Raw genomic sequence first — 21,679 nt, 5'->3', positions numbered from 1 at the left:
AGACTTAAAACTAATATGTAATTAATATAAAAAATACACTTGAAAATCTCACTTGATGTAATACTCCACATTTGTTTTAAGCAGAGAGTAATTGTTGCAGGGATATGAAAAGATAAACTTTTTACTGGTATGGGTATAAATGACGGATAATCAAAATATTAAGAAAAACAGTTATTTTATCTTCAATGATTCAGTTACCTCATTTTAGAAAAAGTGAGGACACTTTAAAATGTGCTAAAATAACAATTCCGATGTACGAGAGTACACAGGGATAAAAATATCGGTTTCTTTTTTATTTTAGCACACATCTGCACATAAATTGCACATAGATGCACTAACCTGTTTTAGGGTCTACGGAGAAGTAGGGCTGTCCCTGGAGAATACTATAAACCACCCGCGCACTGTTTCCATAGGTAGGGTCATCTGCATCAGTAGCTGTCACCTGTAGAACAGAGGTACCTGTGAATTCAGGAAAACAAATTTTAGTGTGTGGTAACATTTAGCACATGCTCTGTACACAGAAAAAGGTTATTCTTCAATACCTATGGAATGCTATAAGAGACGTATCCTACTAAATTTAATTCTTGGATTTATCTATCAAACCTGTCCCTTGCTTTTTTCCCACGACCACAACTGTACCAAATGAGAGGCCGACATAGAATATTTGGTCTCCAACATTTTAACATAGTTCTTTCTGTGCTGTCAACACTGTGGAGAGCTTCCTCTGACACTCACATAATCGGGGTTGGGTTGGGTTGATGATCAAGGATCAAGCGTGTACGCAATGATGGGGTAAAGTTAAAGGTATGGTGAGGACATACGTTGCATGTTACATGATGATTCAGGAAATGGGAGGTGGGATGGTTTGTGATTAGGTTGGAATGTGGGTGAGTTGACATTAAATTATCAATGGCATCAAAACAGCACGTTCAAACCATTTTCATTCATTTATGCCCTTTTTATTTCTTACACAGACTATTAATGAGTGTCCTGACTGGTCTCCAAGGCTCAGTTTTCATTCCTTTAGATTCTTATAAACAGTACCAACCTAATCATCTTTCTACAATGAGTATCAAAATATGCCTATTTTGCTGGTTTTTTTTAAATTAAAGTGTACTTTTTTTTTAAATTTTTTTTAACGTTTGTTTATTTTTGAGATAGAGAGAGACAGAGCATGAATGGGGGAGGGTCAGAGAGACAGGGAGACACAGAATCGGAAACAGGCTCCAGGCTCTGAGCTGTCAGTGCAGAGCCCCCGACGCGGGGCTCGAACTCACGGACCGCGAGATCATGACCTGAGCCGAAGTCGGACGCTTAACCGACTGAGCCACCCAGGCGCCCCTCAAGTGTACTTTAAAGTGTAACTTTAAAATATTGTATTTTGAGGTAGTAAAATTCGTGGATGAATTATGCTGGTTTCTTTTATGTTTATTAAAATACTGTTTGCATAATTAGATACATTTATATCATATTTTAGTTATTCCCAAATGAAAACTGATCTAGGAATAACAAGACAACCATCTATTAAGGGCTATGTAACATCACTGTAAAATTAGTGGGTGAAGAGCTCTCATTTATTCATAAAATGTACTTGATGAATCATCTAATAGTGCATACTTGATATTTTATTCTGCCTAACCTGAAAAGATTCCACTACTAATTCATGTGATGTAGCAAACAAAATATTTCCACGATCAAGTAAGCCTGTGTGCAATCCCGCATTCATTTTGGTCCTTGACTATGGAGGCACTGACAATTTTCAGTCTTTAATTTTAGTCATGACTTCAATTATTTAGGTATGGCACTTACTAAGGGTCAAATATCTGTTTAACGACAAAGATTTTACTTCCAAGTGGAAATGCAAATGCAACTTTAAGCAAAGCTTGTTCTTCAAGGGTTACTAGAAAACTTAATAGAATTAGTCTGCCGTGTTCACCTGAGAATCCTTATTAGCAGATTATAAATGTATACGGACTTTTAACAATATGTTAGGATTCTGGCCTCTAAGTAGCAGTTTTACATTGAGATTATAAGTGGAAATATGGTAACTAGCTACGCATACTCAGAAGAGGAGGACTGTGTGATGTCTAAAAGTAATCTCTAAGAATGAAAAAACGCAGTGGTGACACTAAATGCAGCAAGAACACTCAGAAACTAGGTCACTTGTACACCGCAGGTGGAAGTGTACATTTAGCAGATTTCTATAGAATCAAACACACATTTACCACACAACCCAGCAAACTGTACTCTTGGGCATTGATGCTAAAGTAATGAAAATGTATGTTCACCTAAAACCGTGTTTGCAAATATTCATATATATTCGCAGCAACATTATTTGTAGTAGCCACAAACTGGAAACATCCCGGATGAACTCTACTGGGAAAAACAGCTAAAGAATTACTGTGCATTCATAGTATGGAATAAATAACACCCTGTTGATATATGCAACAAGGTGGATGAATCTTTAGGGGATTATACCTGGTGGGGAAAAAAAAAAAAAAAAAACAATCCCAAAAGGTGACATATTGTAAGATTCTGTCCATTTCACATTCTTGAGTTGATGAAATTTTAGAAACTGAGTTTAGAAACTACTGGATTAGTAGTTGCCAGTTTCAAGGAGAAGAGATGGAAGTAAGTGAGATTGGCATATAAAACAGCAACAGGAAGGATCCTCATAATGTTGGAACTGTTCAGTATTTTGATGATGGTGTGGCTACGTAAACATACACAGGTGATAAATTACATAGAACTAAACATTCATCCAAGTAAAACTGGGGGGAAATCTAAATAAGATTTGAAGATCAAATGATTTCGACTACCTGGATATTTTGTATACTTTTCAAGATGATAATTTTGTATGTTATATCACTGAAAAAAACTGAGTTAAGGATACAAAGGATCTGTCCATATCGTGTCTTTTTGTTTTTAATTTTTTAATGTTTATTTATTCTTGAGAGAGAGAGAGAGAGAGAGAGAGAGAGAGAGAGAGAGACAGAGAGAAAGGGGCAGAGAGAGACGGAGACACAGAAATAGAAGCAGGCTCCAGGCTCCGAGCTGTCAGCACAGAGCTCAACACAGGGCTCTAACCAATGAACCATGAGATCATGACCTGAGCCGAAGTTGGACCCTCAACTGACTGAGCCCCCCCAGGAGCCCCTGTCCATATCATTTCTAATGGCTGTATGTGAATCCATAATCTCACAATTAAAAGTTCAAATGAAAGACAGAATATTCCCTTGCTTCAATGATATTCCACTCTTAGAAAGCCTTGTTTAGGCTTGTGTGGGCACCATGATTTTCCTCATTGCAGCACTGCACGTCCTAGCTCCATTACACTTAGAGGAGTGAGTTTGTTCACTGCCTCTTTCACTCCTAGTTCTAATTATTAGTATGATGCTTATAGAGTGTTAATGAGTTTTTCTGTGATGTCACAAAATTCATTGAATACTTCATATTTATCTCTCCAACCTGTTCAGAGAATACCAATTTCGAAATAAATAAGTCTACAAATAAAAGTAGGTTTAGGAGCCATTTTTGTTGGAGCCACACTGAAAAAAAAAAAATTGAAATACGTAGTAAGTGCCCAGACAAGCTCTGTAAAAAGCCCACAATGTGGCTAACGTGTTATAAAATTATATCGGTCAAATCTTTGATCTGATAGGAAAAATACTGATCACACCTGGCAGATAGGGGTTACTGAGATTCAGATAGGAGAGAAGAGTATAGATAGAAAGTATTAGAATAATAGTCATCTTTGGGGCACCTGGGTGGTTCAGTTGTTTAAGCGTCCAATTTTGGCTCAGGTCATGATCTCTGCAGTTGGTGGGTTCGAGCCCCACATCGGGCTCCATGCAAACAGCTCAGGGCCTGAAGCCTGCTTCGGATTCTGTGTCTTACTCTCTCTCTGCCCCTCCCCAGCTTGTGCTCTGTCCCTCTCACTCTGTCTTTCAAAAATAAATAAACATTAAAAGAATTTTAAAAAAATAGTCATCTTTTAAGGAGCCACACTTATAAAATCCTCAGGTTTTAAAATTTGCTCTGGCCTTGCAATAGTTATTCAGGTTTTAAACAGTTTTTAATGTCTTAAAAACAGTCCCCAGTCAACCATTCCATAGAGAAATCTGATAAAGACAAATTGTGCAAGATCACACCTCATTTGCGGTAATAGGCTGGGTCACCACATGACAAAAAAAAAAAAAAAAAAAAAAAAAAAAAAAAAAAAAAAAGAAAAGAAGAAAGAAAAAAATATTCTTCTGCTTGGCTTAAAGTGTCTACAAAAGTTCAGTCTTGTTACATGAAAGCTGAAAGGCATGAATGGAGTGACAAGTGAAATAAAGAACAATAAGAAAAGGAGAAAGAAAAGAAAGAAAGTTAGCCTGCTGGTATTATGTAAGTGATGGTTTAAAGTAGCACCAAGAAATGAGCAGAGAAGGGATCCTGGGAAGAGAAAGCAAATATAATAACTTTACATCCTGGTCAAAATGTATGGTCATTAACAGTTATACACATCTCTATAGAGTAGGTCTCATAGGTGTTGGGCAATTCTAATGTGCATGAAGCAAGGGAGAGGAAATTACCTGTATCACTCTACTTTGGCGGCATCTGAAGGTATGAGGACACCACTCTGTATACACAGATTGCTGGCTGAAGGGAACACATGTATATATGTACACCATATAGCCCAACCAAAAATCAGCCTGCCCCTGATACAGTAAGGGTCAAAATAAATAGCGAGGATGGAAAATAAGTCCCTTGTCCAATTGTTCAAGGATTTCTTACAAGGAGAATTGGTAGGGAAGTTTCAGGCCCAAAGAAAAATATATACATATCTTACTTTCTTATGTATCTGAAACCTAGATGGCGACATTTTAAGAACATTAAGTGCTTTGGGGAGTTCTTTTACATTAGGGAAAAAAAAAACTTTTTTTTTCATTAAAAAATAGATAACCTAAAAAATAGAACCCTTCAGGGTGTCTGTTATGAGTTGAATTGGTTCCCTTCAACGTTCATGTGTTGAAGTTCTAGACTCCAGGACGTCATGGCCATCTTATTTGGAAATAGGGTCACTGTAGGCATAATTAATTAAGATAAAGTCCTACTACTCTAATATGACTGGTGTCCTTATAAAAATGAGGAATGTGGAAACACACACATGCACGCACGCATGCACACAGAGTACTTTACATGAAGATGAAAACAGATATTGGGGTGATTCTTAAACAAGCACTGAAAGGAAAAATTTCCAGCAAAGCACTAGAAGCTGAAGGGGAGGCTTGGGACAAATCTCTTTCCAGTACTTTAGGAGGAAACATGACCCCGCTAACACTTTAGTCCTCAGACTTCTAGTTTTGAGAACAGGGAAACAAAATTTGTTTTGTTGTTTAAGTTGCTTGGCTTGCCAGTACTTTCTTACAGGAGCCTTAGCAAACTAATAAAATGTGTTACAGTGGCAGTGGGAAGAAATTACATTTTTTCTCAGGATCTACAGGTGTTCTTTAACTGAATCTGTCAAAGAATCTAAAGTTACAAGTCACAGATGCGCGCGCGTTCACACACACACACACACACACACACACACACACACAAAGATGGTAATTCCCTATGCTATGTGATACCAGCTATATCATAAATGAGATACAATGAAAGTTATTCTCATAAGTTGATAAAATTAGGTAGAAATTGATGGTGTCTGACTTTTTTAAAACATTAGGCACTACTAGTGATATACTTTTTGGCATTTTTTAAGTAAATTAATGAGATATATTGGTTATGTTAATGAAGAGTTTTTCTTCCTGGTTAAAAAGAGAAAACAAATCAGTATTTAATCTAAGAAGAAGTATTTATCCCACATTGGACAATTCAATTCCTTTATTCATACTATGTCCCCCAATTATATGCATCGTGGAAAAATTATTATTCTTTATAATGCTGTATTTCCAAATGAAAATATATGAAGTGATGACAAAAATTCCATTATTCTACAATATTAAAATAATCTATTTTTTCTAGAAATTATTATATATTGGTCAATATATATTCAACCGGTAGCCCCTTCTGTTTATAACTGGCTTCCAATCAAAGAAAACTTTAAAAGTGCTTTATAAGCTTTAATTTTACAACTATTTCCTATTTAAAAAAAAAAAAAACACAAAAGCTTTTTAAAGCTTCACTGGTTATTTAGTGTACAAAATTTTCATCTTAAATATTTCCTGTGGCACATACTTAACTGTTCCCATGCTAGGGATTAGTACCTTTCAGCTGATGTTTTATACAAATTTGAAAAAAAAATAGATTAAAGTACATAAAAAAGCTTTCAAGATATCTTTTCTGCAATAAAATTTAAGCCTTGTTTCCTTTGGGAATTGCTCTGTGTCACTCTTTTCATTTGGTTTCTTTTTTGTACTACAGCTTTATAAATAGCACACATTTTAGAAAGTTACATATCAATGGAGAAGCAGAAAGAGTGGACTTTTTGAAAGTCTCTAAAGACCAATCTGAAATATTTAATAAGGCATTTTAATACAAGCATATATTCTCTGAGATTGCAAATCGTTATGCATGATTTGTCAGGGTTCACAGCTCTGTTAAAATATCAAGTGAATCAATGTTGAGCAAGAACTCTGAGTAAAAATAAGCTAAGGATTTATGTAGGCAGAGAATCTCTCTGAAGGAATCTCTTAGGGCTTAATTCTCAGAAGATTTTTCCAGGGAGTGTGAAAAAGCGATAGTCATCAAGATACAACTAAAATTTCATTCTACACAGGAGGACTGTAATTTCACCAACAGAGCAATAACACAGGATTCTAGCCATTGTGTAATTTGATAAAGCTTTGAGTATTCACCCAGGAGTCATTGGATTTTTAAAAAATCCTTCTGCAAGAACACTTCTGAAACATCTGGTGCCAAAACAAAAATCACTATTGTAACTGTGTATTATTTTTTTTTATTTTTAAAAAGTTTATGTATTTATTTTTGAGAGGGGGGGGGAGAGAAGGAAGAGGAGTGTGAGTACGGGAGGGGCAGAGAGAGCGGGGGAGACAGAATCTGAAGCAGGCTCCGTGCTGTCAGCTCAAAGCCTGACACAGGGCTCAAACCCAAAACGGTGAGATCATGACCTGAGCTGAAATCAAGAGTTAGATGCTTAATAGACTGAGCTACACAGGTACCCCTGTAACTGTGTATTTTAAATCATGGCCATCATAAGTTCTGTGTACTTTCAATTAGATCCCTTTTATGGAACTGCATAATGTGAAATTTCACATTATTCAAGTAAATTTTATTGTATATTCCTTAAAAAGAAAAGGAATAATAATTCAGGAAATAACATGAATTTAGTACCAATTATATGAAAAACACTCTGCTCTATGACATTTAATTTAATTTTTTTAGGTTTCTTTATTTCTGAGAGAGAGACAGAGTGTGAGCAGGGGAGGGGCAGAGAGAGAGGTAGACACAGAATCTGAAGCAGGCTCCAGACTCTGAGTTGTTAGCACAGAGCCCGATGCGGGGCTCAAACCCACAAACTGTGAGATCATGATCTGAGCCAAAGTCGGACGCTTGACCCACTGAGCCACCCAGGTATCCCTCTGTCATTTAATTGAATAATTAGATCAATCTACTGAGAAAATTACCTTTAATGCCATTTTACAGATGAGGGCATGGAGGTCCAAAAAGGTTGTGTAGCTGACATTTAGAAAAGGTGGAATTCAAGCCTGGTCTTATCTGTGTTGATATGTGACATTCTTTCCTCTACCATCTATTTCTCCAACCAGTCATGATGGAGTTTAATAGTTCCATTGAGTTCAATAGTTACAGTGTCTTCACCTTTGTGTGTGTGTGTGTGTGTGTGTGTGTGTGTGTGTGTGTGTGTGCGTGTTTCCTTGGTGGTATGTAATGGCCATCCAACTGCATCAATTTGGGGGAGAGGTAGCATTAAATTTCTACCCTCTGCTTACATGGTGAAAGGCCAAGTCAATAAAGACATCTTGTAACATAAAGATGTGTCTGGACTAGTTAGCAGAAGTAATCTCCAGGTACTGACAATACTGCTGTGCCCTTCTAGAATCTTCCTTACCACCTAAACAAAGGTGGGGACTAGAGGAAAACTGCAATGCAGAAGGAAAGGTGTGCCTATTTCCATTCCGTCTACCTCCCCGCCCCCCTCCCTCCCTCTTTCTGCTTAGGGTGGTATCTCTGGCAGTGTGCACTGCTGCAATGGTTTCAGCCCCCTCTGAGCTCCCTTCTTCCCCGGATCCATGCAACAAAGCCCAGCTCCTAGGGTCAGGTAACACGACTCTTCTAGCCCTAGGGATACAGGACTCCTTCGCTGGTTGCCTCATGACCTGCAACTTGGTTGGTTTTTTACCTCTTTCATTTTTGTAACTTATTCCACATATGTGATTCCTGCTCTTGATCTAATTAACAGTGGATTTTGTTTTCCTGCTTAAACTCTGTGTGATACATTCGGTATTAACGGGTCTCTCCCCAGCTACCTTGCATTGCTTTTCTGAGTAACGACTATACTTGACCAGATACAAAGGTTAGGTTCTGTACTCAATTCTAATACAGCGAGTACTTTTAAATGAAAGTCTGTGTTCTTTGCATTCAAACGTTAAATTAGTCAACATATGGGAATCTGACAAATACGTACTTCAGAGAGTTGTTCATTCTATGCAAAATAAAATTATGAGATTTTGAGAGAAAATTGTTTTTTGAAGTGGAGAAAATGTTCATATATGCATGAAAATTTAATATATATATACACACATAATTAAAAACTTCAATATTTCTCAAAGTGTTCACCAGTCATTTCTTTAATTTAGCAGATGTGCTAATTAAGCTCATTGCACTGCTGTGGATTTAATATCAGTTTCTTATCAAACATTAGAAATTATATCTATAAATTGCTTTAATTTTCAGTGGAGAAAATTCTATTTGAAAAATAAAAATTTTTACTAAATTCAGCATTGTTCTGAATAGTGCAATATTATTTCAGGTGAATTTTCATTATATTAAATATTCATATATGCAAATGTATATATATCTTTAATTTTAGAGAGAGAGCACAAGCAGGGAAAGTGGACAGAGGGAAAGAGAGAGAACCTTAAAGTAGGCTCCACTCTCAGGGAAGAGCCCAACGTGGGGATTGATCCCATGACCCTGGGATCAAGACCCGAGCCCAAATCAAGAGTCAGATGCTCATCTGACTGAGCCACCAAGGTGCCCCTAATCTGTATATTTTTAAAGTAGCCCCCCCCAAATAAACTAGAAAAAAATGTGCATATATACAATTAGAGGCCTCTTTACTTCTTAGTTTCTATGCTCACTCTCACCAGATCCACTGTTTGGGTATACCAACTCTTTGTCCTACTGCTTGTTCTTTCATTCTAATTTAAAATTTTCTGATTGTATCACAACTGAAAAGTATTCATTGCTATACCATAATTAAACATGAAGGATTCATTGCATCACAATTACCTCCCAACACCTCTTGCATCATGCAATTTAATTACATTATTAAATTTATTTATTTATTTACTTTTTGTTTATTCATTTATTTTTGAGAGAGAGAGAGAGAGAGAGAGAGAGAGAGAGAGAGAGAGAGAACACAAGTGGGGGATGGTCAGAGAGAAAGGGAGACAGAATCTGAACCAGGCTCTAGGCTCCCAGTTGTCAGCACAGAGCCTGATGTGGTGCTCAAACTCACAAACTGTGAGATCATAACCTGAGCTGAAGTCAGATTGTTAACCAACTGAGCTATCCAGGCACCCTTTACATTAGTAGTTTTAATTAATAATTAAAATTAAGTAATGCTATATTTTACTTCAATAATTTTAGGTAGCAAATAGTATGCTCCTAATGATTTTGGAGAAAATATGTATAATTTATCACCTTTTCACTCATAATTTTTGTCAGTTACATGATTTAAGTCTATGTGGTACATAGTATATCATGACTTATGATTTTCTATGGCTTTCTTTGATGGTATACATTATATTACATCTTTTATGCTTTTTCCAAGGTTTTATTTGAGAGACTGTATATAAATGGGCAACGTTGAGACCGTAAATTAAAACAGAACTCTGACTCACAGTTTGTAGCAAACAGCCCAAGAAACCAACCCATTATCTACAATAACCAGCCCAGGAACCAGGCTATTTATTCTCCGTAAGTCATATGTCTAGGAAGTTAAATGATTCACCTTACCAACAATCCAGGAAGTCAAATAATAACATTCAGCCCCAAATGGCCAGGACTTAATCAATAACTTGCAGTTTCTCTACACCTTTCTCCCCTTCCTTTTTTTTTTTATTTTTTTAAAATTTTTTTAAACATTTATTTATTTTTGAGACAGAGAGAGACAGAGCATGAATGGGGGAGGGGCAGAGAGAGAGGGAGACACAGAATCGGAAGCAGGCTCCAGGCTCTGAGCCATCAGCCCAGAGCCCGACACGGGGCTCGAACTCACGGACCGGACCGCGAGATCGTGACCTGAGCAGAAGTCGGATGCTCAACCGACTGAGCCACCCAGGCGCCCCCCTTTCTCCCCTTCCAATCATACACAACGCTCTGCTTCTAGGTCACCCACCTACAGTTTCTCTATGACAACTCCTCCAATCATGGCATACTCAAAACTTTCTCTTTGGTTCACTATAAACCTTTCCAACTCTTCGGCCTGCTTTGGAGTCTGTGCAAAAATGCAAGTGAGTGATTGTGGTTAATGGTCTTGTTATAGCAAATCTGAGTAAATAGCCTTTGCTCATTCTCATTTTGTTAGTCTTACCTTATGTCCATAAATTAGTTTAAAAAGTCAAGAGTAAGCACTATTTGATGACACAAAAATTATTCTCTGCGAAACCCATTAATGTGACTTGAATAATGTGAAACAATGAAAATGTCTAGATTTCTAAGCTTTTATCACAAAAATGAGAATGTTAACAGAATCAAGATCAAATGCTTTTTCACAGTTCTTAAGGCATATGGCATATTTTCTACTCATTTTCTAAATCCAAATATCCTTCTTTCTAGAAATACTGTGTAGTTTAGTAATTTGCTAAAGTTCTTAATAATAAATACTTCTAGTATATTCATGCTTTGGCAGTAGATATGGTTGTTGATTTTTCCTAGTCTTTCCATGTCTGAAATTTTCTAAGTATTTTCATATCAGAAAAATTATTTTCTCTAATATTTCATTGATAATCGTGATGCTATAATGAAAGAATTTTTATACAGTTTCCCATTGTCTTTTTCATTTGTATCTTTGCTCATGAAAACTATAATTCAGAGAAATATTTGTCCTTAAACACTTCTCTCTCTCTCTCTCTCTCTTTTTTTTTTTTTTTTTTTTGAGAGAGCACGAGTTGGGGAGGGGCAGAGACAAGGGGGACAGAGGATCTGAATCCAGATCTTCACTGACAGCAATAAGTCCATGTGGGGCTCCAACTCATGAACCACAAGGTCATGCCCTGAGCTGAAGTCAGATGCTCAACTAACTGAGCCACCCAGGTACCCCAAAACTTATCTCTTTTTTACATTACATTTGAAAATTTCATTATCCAAGGAAATTTGAATGTGGGTTCTCAAATTAGTTAATTAATTAGTTTTCCTGCTTGGTGCTTATTTATATTTTTTCAAGTTGAAAACTCAGGTTTTCTTTTGTTCAATATATTCTTTGTGTGTGCGGGGGGAGGGGCACCTGGGTGGCTCAGTTGGTTAAGCATCTGACTCTTGATTTCCGCTCATGGTTCATGATATCTAGCCCTGCATCAGGATGTGTGCTGACAGCAAGAAGCCTGCTTGGCATTCTTTCTCTCCCTCTCTCTCTCTGCCCCTCAGCCCCCTTGTCTCTCAAAATAAATAAATAAACTTAAAATATGTATATATCTTTTTTTCCCACAACAGAAGAAAAATATTTCTAGTTGATCATCCATGTCTATTACTATGTCATATATGCTTTTCCACTTGTCTTGTTTGCACTACACAAAGTAAGATGTCCCTGGCTCTATTTGCTAGATCACCAACTTAATCTTCAGGTATGACCATCACATCATTCAGGCCACTAATTATTATTTGTTTTAATTTCAGCATCTTACTTTATTTATTATTTTCTTATTAAATTTTTTTAGTTTATTTATTTTTTGAGTGAGAGAGAAACAGAGAACAGGGAGGGGCAGAGAGACAGGGGGAGAGAGATTTTCAAGAGGCTCCATGCTGTCAGCACAGAGCCTGATAAGAGGCTTGAACTCACAAACTACAAGATCATGAGCCAAGCTGAAATCAAGACTTGGATGCTTAATCGACTAAGCCACCCCAGGCAACCCTGATTTTAGAAATCAATTTTTTTTGTTCCTTGAAAACTTTACTCTTCATTTCAGTCTACTCTGTTTAATGAATGCAGTAAAATCTCAGATTTCAGTGTCAGCAAATTAGATTTTTAATTTAAATTATTCTATTTTATCTGAATTATCTTTGTTTCTCTGTAATGGATAATTATTCAATTTGTTTAACTCCTGTCTTTTGTGTTTAAAAAATGAGTTGAATTAATATTTTTTGAATGTCCCCAACACCCAAAGTGATGCACAGATTCAATAAAATCCTTATCAAAATCTCTAAATTCATATGGAAACACAAAAGACCCTTAATAGTCAAAACAAATAAGGAAAAAGAACGAAAATGGGGGCATCACACTTTGATTTCATAATATATTACAAAGCCACAATAATCAAAATAGTATAAAAACAGACATATATATATATATATATATATATATATATAGAGAGAGAGAGAGAGAGAGAGAGAGACAGAATAAAGAAACAGGAGAAATGTAGGAGAAAACATAGAGATAACTTCTTGAAATTGGTCTTGGCAATGATTTTCTGGATATGGCACCAAAATACAGAAAACAAAATAAAAATAAACGAATGGAATTGAATCAAGGTAAAAAGCTTCTGCACAGCATAGAAAACAGTCAACAGTAAAAAGACAACCCTGGAAATAGGAGAAAATGTTTGCAAACTTTATTTTTAATAAGGACTTAATATCGAAAATCTAAAAGAAACTGATACATCTCAATAACAAAACAAACAAACAAAAAACAAACAAAAAACAAGTAACCCAATCTTTAAAAAATGCAAAGGATCTAAATAGATGTTTTTCAAAAGAAATACAAATGGCTAATGGGTACACTGCTGTTCGATGTCACTAATCATCAAGGAAACGTAAATGAAAAGCTTAATGAGATATGACTTCACATCTGTTAGAATGACTATTATAAGAAAGATAAAAGATAAGTGCTGGCAGGGGTGGGAACAAAATGGACCACTGGACACTGTTGGTGGAAATGTAAATTGGTATAGCCATTATATTAAAAAAAAACACAGTATAAAGTTTCCTCAACAATTTACAAGAACTATCATATGATCCAGTTATCCCACTTCTGAGTATGTAAATAAATCCAAAGTGAATGAAATCACTATACGTGAAAGAGATATTTTCACTCTCCTGTCACTGCAGCATTAATTACAACAGGCAAGATATAGAAACAACTTCAATGTCTAAATGTCCATCAAAAAACAAATGACTAAAGAAAATGTGAAACAAGCAAAAATATATGGAATATATATTGGAAGATTATTCAGCCTTAAGGAAGAAGGAAATCCTGCCATTTACAACAACGTAGGGAAAACTGGAGGTGATTACGCTAAGGGAAATAAGCCAGGCACACAACGCCAGATATATTATCTTACTGAAATGTGGAATCTGAAATACTCAAACTCACAAAGCAGATAGTAGAATGATAGTTTCCAGGGGCTATGGAGTGAGGGGAAATGGGGAGATGGTGGTCACATGGTATAAAATATCAGTTATTCAAGATAAATAGTTTCTGTAGATTTAGAAAACAGCATGGTGACTATATAGTTAACAATACTATATTGCATATTTGAAATTTTCTAACAACATGGATCTTTCATTCTCATCACAAGAAAGAAGGAAAGAAGGAAGGAAGGAAGGAAGGAAGGAAGGAAGGAAGGAAGGAAGGAAGGAGGAAGAGAGGGATGGAGGGAGGGATGGAGGGAGGGAGGGGGAGAGGGAGGGAGGGAAGAAGGCAGGCAATGTTGACTGAGTGAGATGATGAATATGTTAATCAGCTTGATCATGGTGATCACATACATCAAAAATATGAAGTTGCACACCTTAAATAAATAAAATTCCTTTGGTCAACTATAACTCAATAAAGCTGAACAATTTTAAAGTTAAAACAGAAATTGAGTTGATGCTTACCCTTTAAAATAGGAATGCTACCTCTAAATAAGTGTGGCTGGATGGGTGCCCAGTGGGTCAAGGACTTTTGTGTCCCCCAAAGGAGAAGAATGACTTCCATCAGAAGGGACTGTGACATTTGCCCCCTGGTAAATCTCTTTTACTCTTTTTTTTATTGTTGTTCCTCTCTGATAGGGAATTTTCGTTCACTGAAAGCTATTTTCTGCTTCATTCCCATGTTCCAATACCCCTAAGTATTTAGGGGGAAATCATCAACGGCTTTACAATAGAATAGAAACACATTTTCTTTGTATGCACAGATGAGATTGAAAAAAGTCTTTCTTGTTTTAAAGGCTTTAATTTATTAAGTTGCCTGTGTGACTTCCCCAGGTCGTTCTGTGTTTTTGAATCTCCTAGGGCTTTCATGGGTAGAACAATTTTCACCTTTAATCCTCAGGGTTATAAATCTGACCTCTTTTCCCCTATTCAATTTTCAATGTTTTCAACGCTCCAGGAATTTTCAGCATCTCTTACTCATTTTTGTTACTCTATCTTGTTGTTATGGTTTCTTTTTGAAATATTTATGGTTTCTTTTTTGAATATCCTCTTTGACATGCCAAGGGGAGATATATCAGACAGAACAGTTTAAATTATGCCTTAGTGATAAACTGAGTATTTTAAATCAGAGAAGTACAGCATGATCTTAGTAAGAAAAATAAATACAAATGCGGCGTCATTTCCCTTCAGAAAAGCAATCTTAATAGCGTATTGTATGTCTTTCCATAGTTTTATCTTGGTGTATTCAAATGTCTATCATGTAATTATGTATATACCAAAGAGAACACCTTGCAGCTTCTTTTGCACCTAATAATACGTCATGAATATTTCCATGCCAACTAAACAAATATAATTTCAATAACCACGTGACATTCTACATAGTTCTTTCATGCATACTTAGACTTTTCTACTTGGTTGTATTTTTTATCGCTACATAACAAATGGCCACGCACAGCTGAATAAAACAGAAACCATCAAATCTGCTTGTTTGTGTGCGTGCTTATTTCTTGCTATGTACTTGCAATGCTCTGATCAGCTTTCAGACTAGTGCCCTCTTCTGCAGAAGAGGCGCTTCGAGGCCACACGGCAGCAGAAGATTTAAAGAGGCTACTTGGCCTGTGCAGGCAAAAAAGGGACTAGCCTGAACTTCTGAGTTCTCTCCTTACCGGTAGAAGGGAGCAAGAATAATATTCCCCATTTACTAAGGAGGGAAATGAAATGTATCCAAGAGAAACCCAGTTGATCTCAAGAGGACTTATAAATGAGACAGCAGGGAGCCCTGCCAATCAAGGACTGACTGATCACTGAAAACTAGTGGGTACAAAGATATCTGATAGATGGCAGCAGGAATCCATAATGGCACAAACATTCTTCTTCCTCACTGTGACCTCTCTACCTGATCACTCTGCCTTCTGTCTATGCCTCATTAATCTGTCTCCTTGTTATATCTGATTGCAGTGTTTTTACCCAATTCCTGATCACTTCCTTCTACATATAGTTGATTGCTATGCATTTATTCTGTACCTAGGAGCAGGGCCTACCAAACCTCAGGCTGACACTTTTCTCTACACCTGAACACTGAACATTCATACCTGATTGCTCTGCCTTTACTCTATCCTGGGTCACTGTTCCTTCACTCTGTATATGATTCCTAAAAAATGACTCACCCAAAATGGTGTCTCAAAAAACAAATACAAAATTCATAATAGAATTAGGAATCAAGTTCAGTTAAACCTGAGGCTGCATTTTTTGCACGTGTACGGTTTGAGAAAGAGATTTCAAGAGCATATGCCCTGATACATTGATTTTACACACAAATCTTTTTTTTTTAATTTATAAAATTTTATAATGATTTCAAATCACGTGCTTTTGTTAAAATATAGGGGTAAGGGCATACATTAATTAAGATTATCAGTGATAATTAACTAATGGAAAGTATTTAGTATGAGATTTTTGGTTAGGTCTATTCTTCCAGTAAGAAGGAAGGAAGGAAGGAAGGAAGGAAGGAAGGAAGGAAGGAAGGAAGGAAGGAAGGAAGGAAGGGAGGAAAGGAGGGAGGGAGGGAGGGAGGGAGGGAGGGAGGGAGGAAGAGAGGAGGAAACAACACAATTGGTCATTATTAGGATGAATTTATATAAAATACTAGTGAACTTCTGTGAAAAATAAGAATGATTTTAATTGGAAACTATATTCATGAATAAATGATAACAATACAGGGAAAATATCATATGGAATAATAACTCCCCACCTCTATAAATATATATATTAATATATATATATATATATTAACATATGTATATATACACAGTTTGCTTTTATTTTATATATAGTTTATTTGCTGCCCATTATGTTTGTAATGTTTTAGGACAAGGAAATTAAAGAAATAATATGTTAAAGAACCAAGAGGTCAGTAAAATAGCATACAAGTTTAAAGTCATTTATAAGGCAAGGTGGTAAGTGACAAAATAATAAGTCTAGGATGCTCTAAGATTACTTTTAGGAAGAAATTTAAGTTGTGCTGATTTATTTTTTTTTTAAGCATTATCTCCACCAAGAGACATGTTAAGCTCCAAGGTCAATTTATATAACAAAATCTTCCATTGGCCACTATGGAAATTACACCTATTATACTTTTTACCATTATATGCACACGAGTTGAATCTAGAATTGTCAAAATTCTAATTGGTTTGCTTTGTATTTCAATTTCCTACACTGAGGGGTATACACAAGAAAATCACTCTTTAAATATATTTTTAAAAACATGATGTGAAGATTTAAGTTTCGTGACTTGAGTCCAATTTATGGTGAAAAAATTATTCCAGCAAAGTATTTTATATTATAAATTGATCAATTTTAAGAAGGGAATTCCAATTCTAGTCTATTTTCATAAAGAGTAAATGGAGAAATTTACCCATTATATATTATTGGTTCCTTTGTCAATAATTGGCCATATTTACATGAATATTTCTCATGTAATATGAGAAATTCTCTTCCTATTCCATTGATCTAAGTGTCTGCTTTTATGTCAATACTATACTGTTTTGATTACTATAGCTTTGTAATATGGCTTGCAATCAGGAAGTGTGATGCCTCTAGCTTTGTTCTTCTTTTCCAAGATTGCTTTGGCTATCAGGTAATCTTTTTAGGTTCCATAAAAATATTAGTATTGTTTATTCTATTTTTGTGAAAACTGCCACTGACATTTTGCTAGGGATTCCATGGAATCTGTAGATCACTTTAGACAGAATGGACACTTAAACAATATTAATTCTTCTGATCCATGGACATGGGATACCTTTTCATTTATTTGTGTCCTCTCCAATTTATTTTACTAATATTTTACAGATTTTAGTATACAAATTTTTCACCTTCTTAAATGCATTCCTTAGTATTTTAGTCTTTTTGATGCTATAGTAAATGGGATTGTTTTCTTAATTTATATCCTTCTCATAGTTCACTGTAAAATGGATGCTGTCTTGAGCCACTAAGTTGTGGGTTTATTTGTTACCAAACACAAGCTAACTGACACAAGGGAAAAGTTATGAGGGGAAAAAAGTTATGAAACTTAGAATTTTCTTCCCAATTTCCACTTCATTAGTTGTTCAATGTGACTCCTCATATGCACTTTTAAGTTAGCATGTAGAACAGCAGTGTCAGCCTCATTTCACTGAAATTATCTCATTCTGAAGTTAAGCCCCAGGGTAATGATTTTAAAATGGCTACTACAATCCTGGAAGAGATCCAGAGTGAAGCTCCCAAGATGTTTGGCCAGAACTAAATCAGTCCCCCAACAAGCAGTGCAATAAAGTAAGCACAGCTGGTGTCTCTTCTTGTTGCCCTGCAACAAAGAACACAGCTACAAATGGAAATAGGCCTGGGAGTTAGAGATTGTAGAGGAAGAAAGACATGAAAAAGATTAGGATGTTTTAATACATCTCCAAGGACACGGCACCTTGTGGAGTTTAAGGGTCATGCAGTAAATTTCATGTCTTTTCTCTATGTGCCAAACTAAGAGTCAGTGCTCCATTGAGGTTAAGGTTTATAAATTACATACTTATAATCTGAATAAAATATAAAACATTGTGTTTTATCTTCCAGAAATTAAAATGTATTATTTCTATAATGTGTTACAATATCTTAAATATTATTAGGTGATTTTTACTTATAGGTATCTTTTCATCAGTACACAGAAGAGTGTAGAGGTAAAGATTTATACAATTTTTGTGGGAAAAAAAAGATGGGGAATTTACTTTCAGGAAAATTGCGTTGTGATATATTATGGTTTTCCTTGAAAATTTTCTAGATAGAGAGTAATTACTTTTGAAAATTTAGAGTGACTGCAAAACAATCAAAATTTGTACTAAAACCTACTGATTCTCAGTGAAAGGAAAATTAGAATTGCATAAATTTGGGTATCTATATAAATAGAAAAGATGAAATTATTGTTTTAAATTATTATTTTAAAAGTAGAGTTTTAATTATTTCTTTAAAGAGATTTATCAAGTTATATAATCAAAACATCTTTACCAGCTTTTTAATAACAATATGCCATTTTAGCATCACTAAATGTCTTAAGACCCTTATCGTGGCCTTTCTGAGAATGGCAATGATGTTTCCAAGCACAATCCTATTTATCCTACTTTCATTTCTAAAATGCCACACATGCAGTAGACTGCTGATTCCAAAGGCAGGTATAATTTCATCTCATAGTGAGTTTCCTTTTTGCGCCACAACAATCAGTATTAACTTTTTTATTTCATCCTCTTAGGTCTCAGTTCTGAAGAATGTAGGCATTTGATAAAGTTACAGAAAATCCAAATTAAAGAAATACTTCTTTAAAGTTGTTTAAAGGACAAATAAGACAATTATTCTATAGAATAATTGCTAGAAGGTAGTAAAACCATTATCACTGGCATGATATGTGCAGCACATTAGAGAAAAAAGTGAAGTAATTGTTCATTTACATCGATAAAGTGTGTGCGAGTGTCTTCATGGACCCGTTTGAGTTACATTTTACCCTCCAGAATATTTTGTTATTCTGTCCACCCATGTTCACTTTGTTTACTTTGTCACATTTTTCAGTAAGTAAAAAAAAAAATTGCAATATGATAGCCAGTAGCTTACAAGGAATTCATCACAACGCAAATGGTCCTTTTCTAAATCAATGCTATAACACAACAAGTAGATTTTCTTTTAAAAATGACAGTCATAATGACTCTCAAGGAGCCACACTGTTATACTTCTTTTCTATAAGCACAGATGACCTAACTTTATTCAGTGGTATACCTCATTATTTTCACAATATTGTGCATTTGAATATGGCAATTAATATTAAACATGAAAATTGCTGGGGCTCCAGGGTGGCTCAGTCTGTTAAGCCTCTGACTCTTGATTTCGGCTCAGTTCCTGATCTCAGGGTTCATGAGTTTGGGTCCCTCATCAGGCTCTCTGCTGTCAGCACAGAGCCTGCTTGGGATTTTCTCTCCCTCTCTCTGCCCCTTCCTGGCTTGTGTTTCTCTCTCTCTCTCTTCTTCTCTCTCTCTCCAAATAAATAAATAAACATTTAAGGAAAAAACATGAAAATTGTTGACCTAAGCAGATAGAATCATTTTTGGTCATAAAATATATGATCTGAACATTGTAACCATATGAGATTCTCTTTGGAAGTGACTATAAATTTAACAAATATCATATTCTCCAATTCATGTTTCTATTTTGAAATGCTTTAAAAAAGTATCCCCCCAGAGGGGGGATTTGAGAGCATTTGGCAATGTCTAAAGACACTGTGATATGGTGGTAACAGTAGGGAGGGTACTAAGCATATAAAGTTTGGAAGCCAGGGATGCCACTGAATATCCTACAATACACAGAACAGCAAAGAATCATCCAGTCTCATACATCAATTAGTGGCAAGGTTGAAAAACTCTGATGTAGAGAGAGATGATTCCCTAGATAATAGCTGAAACTCAACAATATAAACCAAAGAGGTAAAGAAAAACATTACATTGAAAAACATGCATTGACAACCACTCTAGTTTGTTTTTTATATTTCTTTATGAAACCACTCAGAATGCCGTAGACTTTGTCTGCTGATTATTACTCACTGACAAGAATCATGCAACTACATTATGCTTTGCTCAGTGGTCACATAGCACACAGCATAGTCAGAGGGCTCCCTGACCATCCCTTAGTGCTACAGATGTACAAGAAACAGTAATCTGATAAATACTTGCACACTCAGGACGTCTCTTGTGCTGCCTTCTCTGTATTCTCATAGCATAGTCTGCTGCACTGTGAAAGGAATTCATCATTTGTATGACAATCCTGTTAATTTCCCCCTTAACAACATACACACACACTCACGCACGTGCACATACAACCCTAAGTAGACCATAAACCCATAGGGAAGATAAGAGTCAAGAGTATTTTGCATTATTGTGTCTTCTATGTGTAATGCCCTTTTAATTTTTTCCTTGTCTATTTACAAACCCATGCACACTATGTAAAATTATTTGAGGATGTCTTCTCTAAGTTTGCAAGCTGGACTTTCCACTTTATGGTTCCCTTATATTTTTGCTAATCAAGCACTATATTTAAATTTTATGTTTATATGTCTGTAGCCTGTTCAAATTTAAGGACTTGTTTCTCCTTCCTTCCTTCCTTCCTTTCTGCCTTCCTGCCTTCCTTCCTGCCTTCCTTCCTTCCTTCCATTTTTTTTAACATTTTATTACTAGCCACTATCAGTTCTTAGCACATAAAATGCCTTTCTTTCCTCTCTCTCTCTCTCAAGAATTAAAGAGATACAAAACAGATTTTTTTTTCTTATGACAGGATGATCCACAAATTAAGTAATGAGTATATGAAAAAAACAATGATTTTATCAGGCACCATAAATGTTTTTAAACATAAATGTTTTTATCATAAGCCTGCATGTCAGTTTTTATTGTCACTTTATAAATAACATCTATATGTATATGTAGTTTCTAATAAAGAAGAATGCATTACTCTCATAGCAAATAAAGCCCACAACCCGTTTTTAGAAGTAATCACCCTCACCACTATGTGGGTTTCTTTCAGATATGCCCTATGTGCCCATATACTACACAACACATCCTTATTTTCTAGAATAAACTGTAGCTTATTCCACATGCCTTTCTGAAAACGTTTTTTCTCACTAAAACAATATAGATCTTCAGCATGTATATACATGAAAATTCATTCATTTTAAGGCTACATAAGAAATCTGTATATGTTTGAAGAGTCATTGATTTGAAAACTTCCTTATTAGTGGACCTTAAGTGTATTGTTATGAATAATACCATAATGGGCATCCTTTCACATATATCTTTGTATAACCATGTGA

At 35.6% G+C, this 21,679-nt stretch overlaps 1 protein-coding gene across 5 annotated transcripts in view; it reads right to left on the bottom strand.

Annotated features, from left to right (window-relative positions):
- Window positions 1-21,679, bottom strand: part of CDH18 (cadherin 18) — a 995,271-nt gene that overhangs the window by 227,521 nt on the left and 746,071 nt on the right. For all 5 annotated transcript variants that reach the window (XM_053201933.1, XM_053201935.1, XM_027074610.2 and 2 more), the window contains one exon: window positions 340-459. In XM_053201933.1, coding sequence (XP_053057908.1) covers window positions 340-459 — 120 coding nt within the window. The remainder of the gene's footprint in view (window positions 1-339; window positions 460-21,679) is intronic.

The sequence above is a fragment of the Acinonyx jubatus genome, chromosome A1 (assembly GCF_027475565.1).
Source record: "Acinonyx jubatus isolate Ajub_Pintada_27869175 chromosome A1, VMU_Ajub_asm_v1.0, whole genome shotgun sequence".
Classification (NCBI taxonomy): domain Eukaryota; kingdom Metazoa; phylum Chordata; class Mammalia; order Carnivora; family Felidae; genus Acinonyx; species Acinonyx jubatus.
Note: the sequence above shows the minus strand (reverse complement) of the source record. Positions and strands in the feature narration are given on the sequence as shown.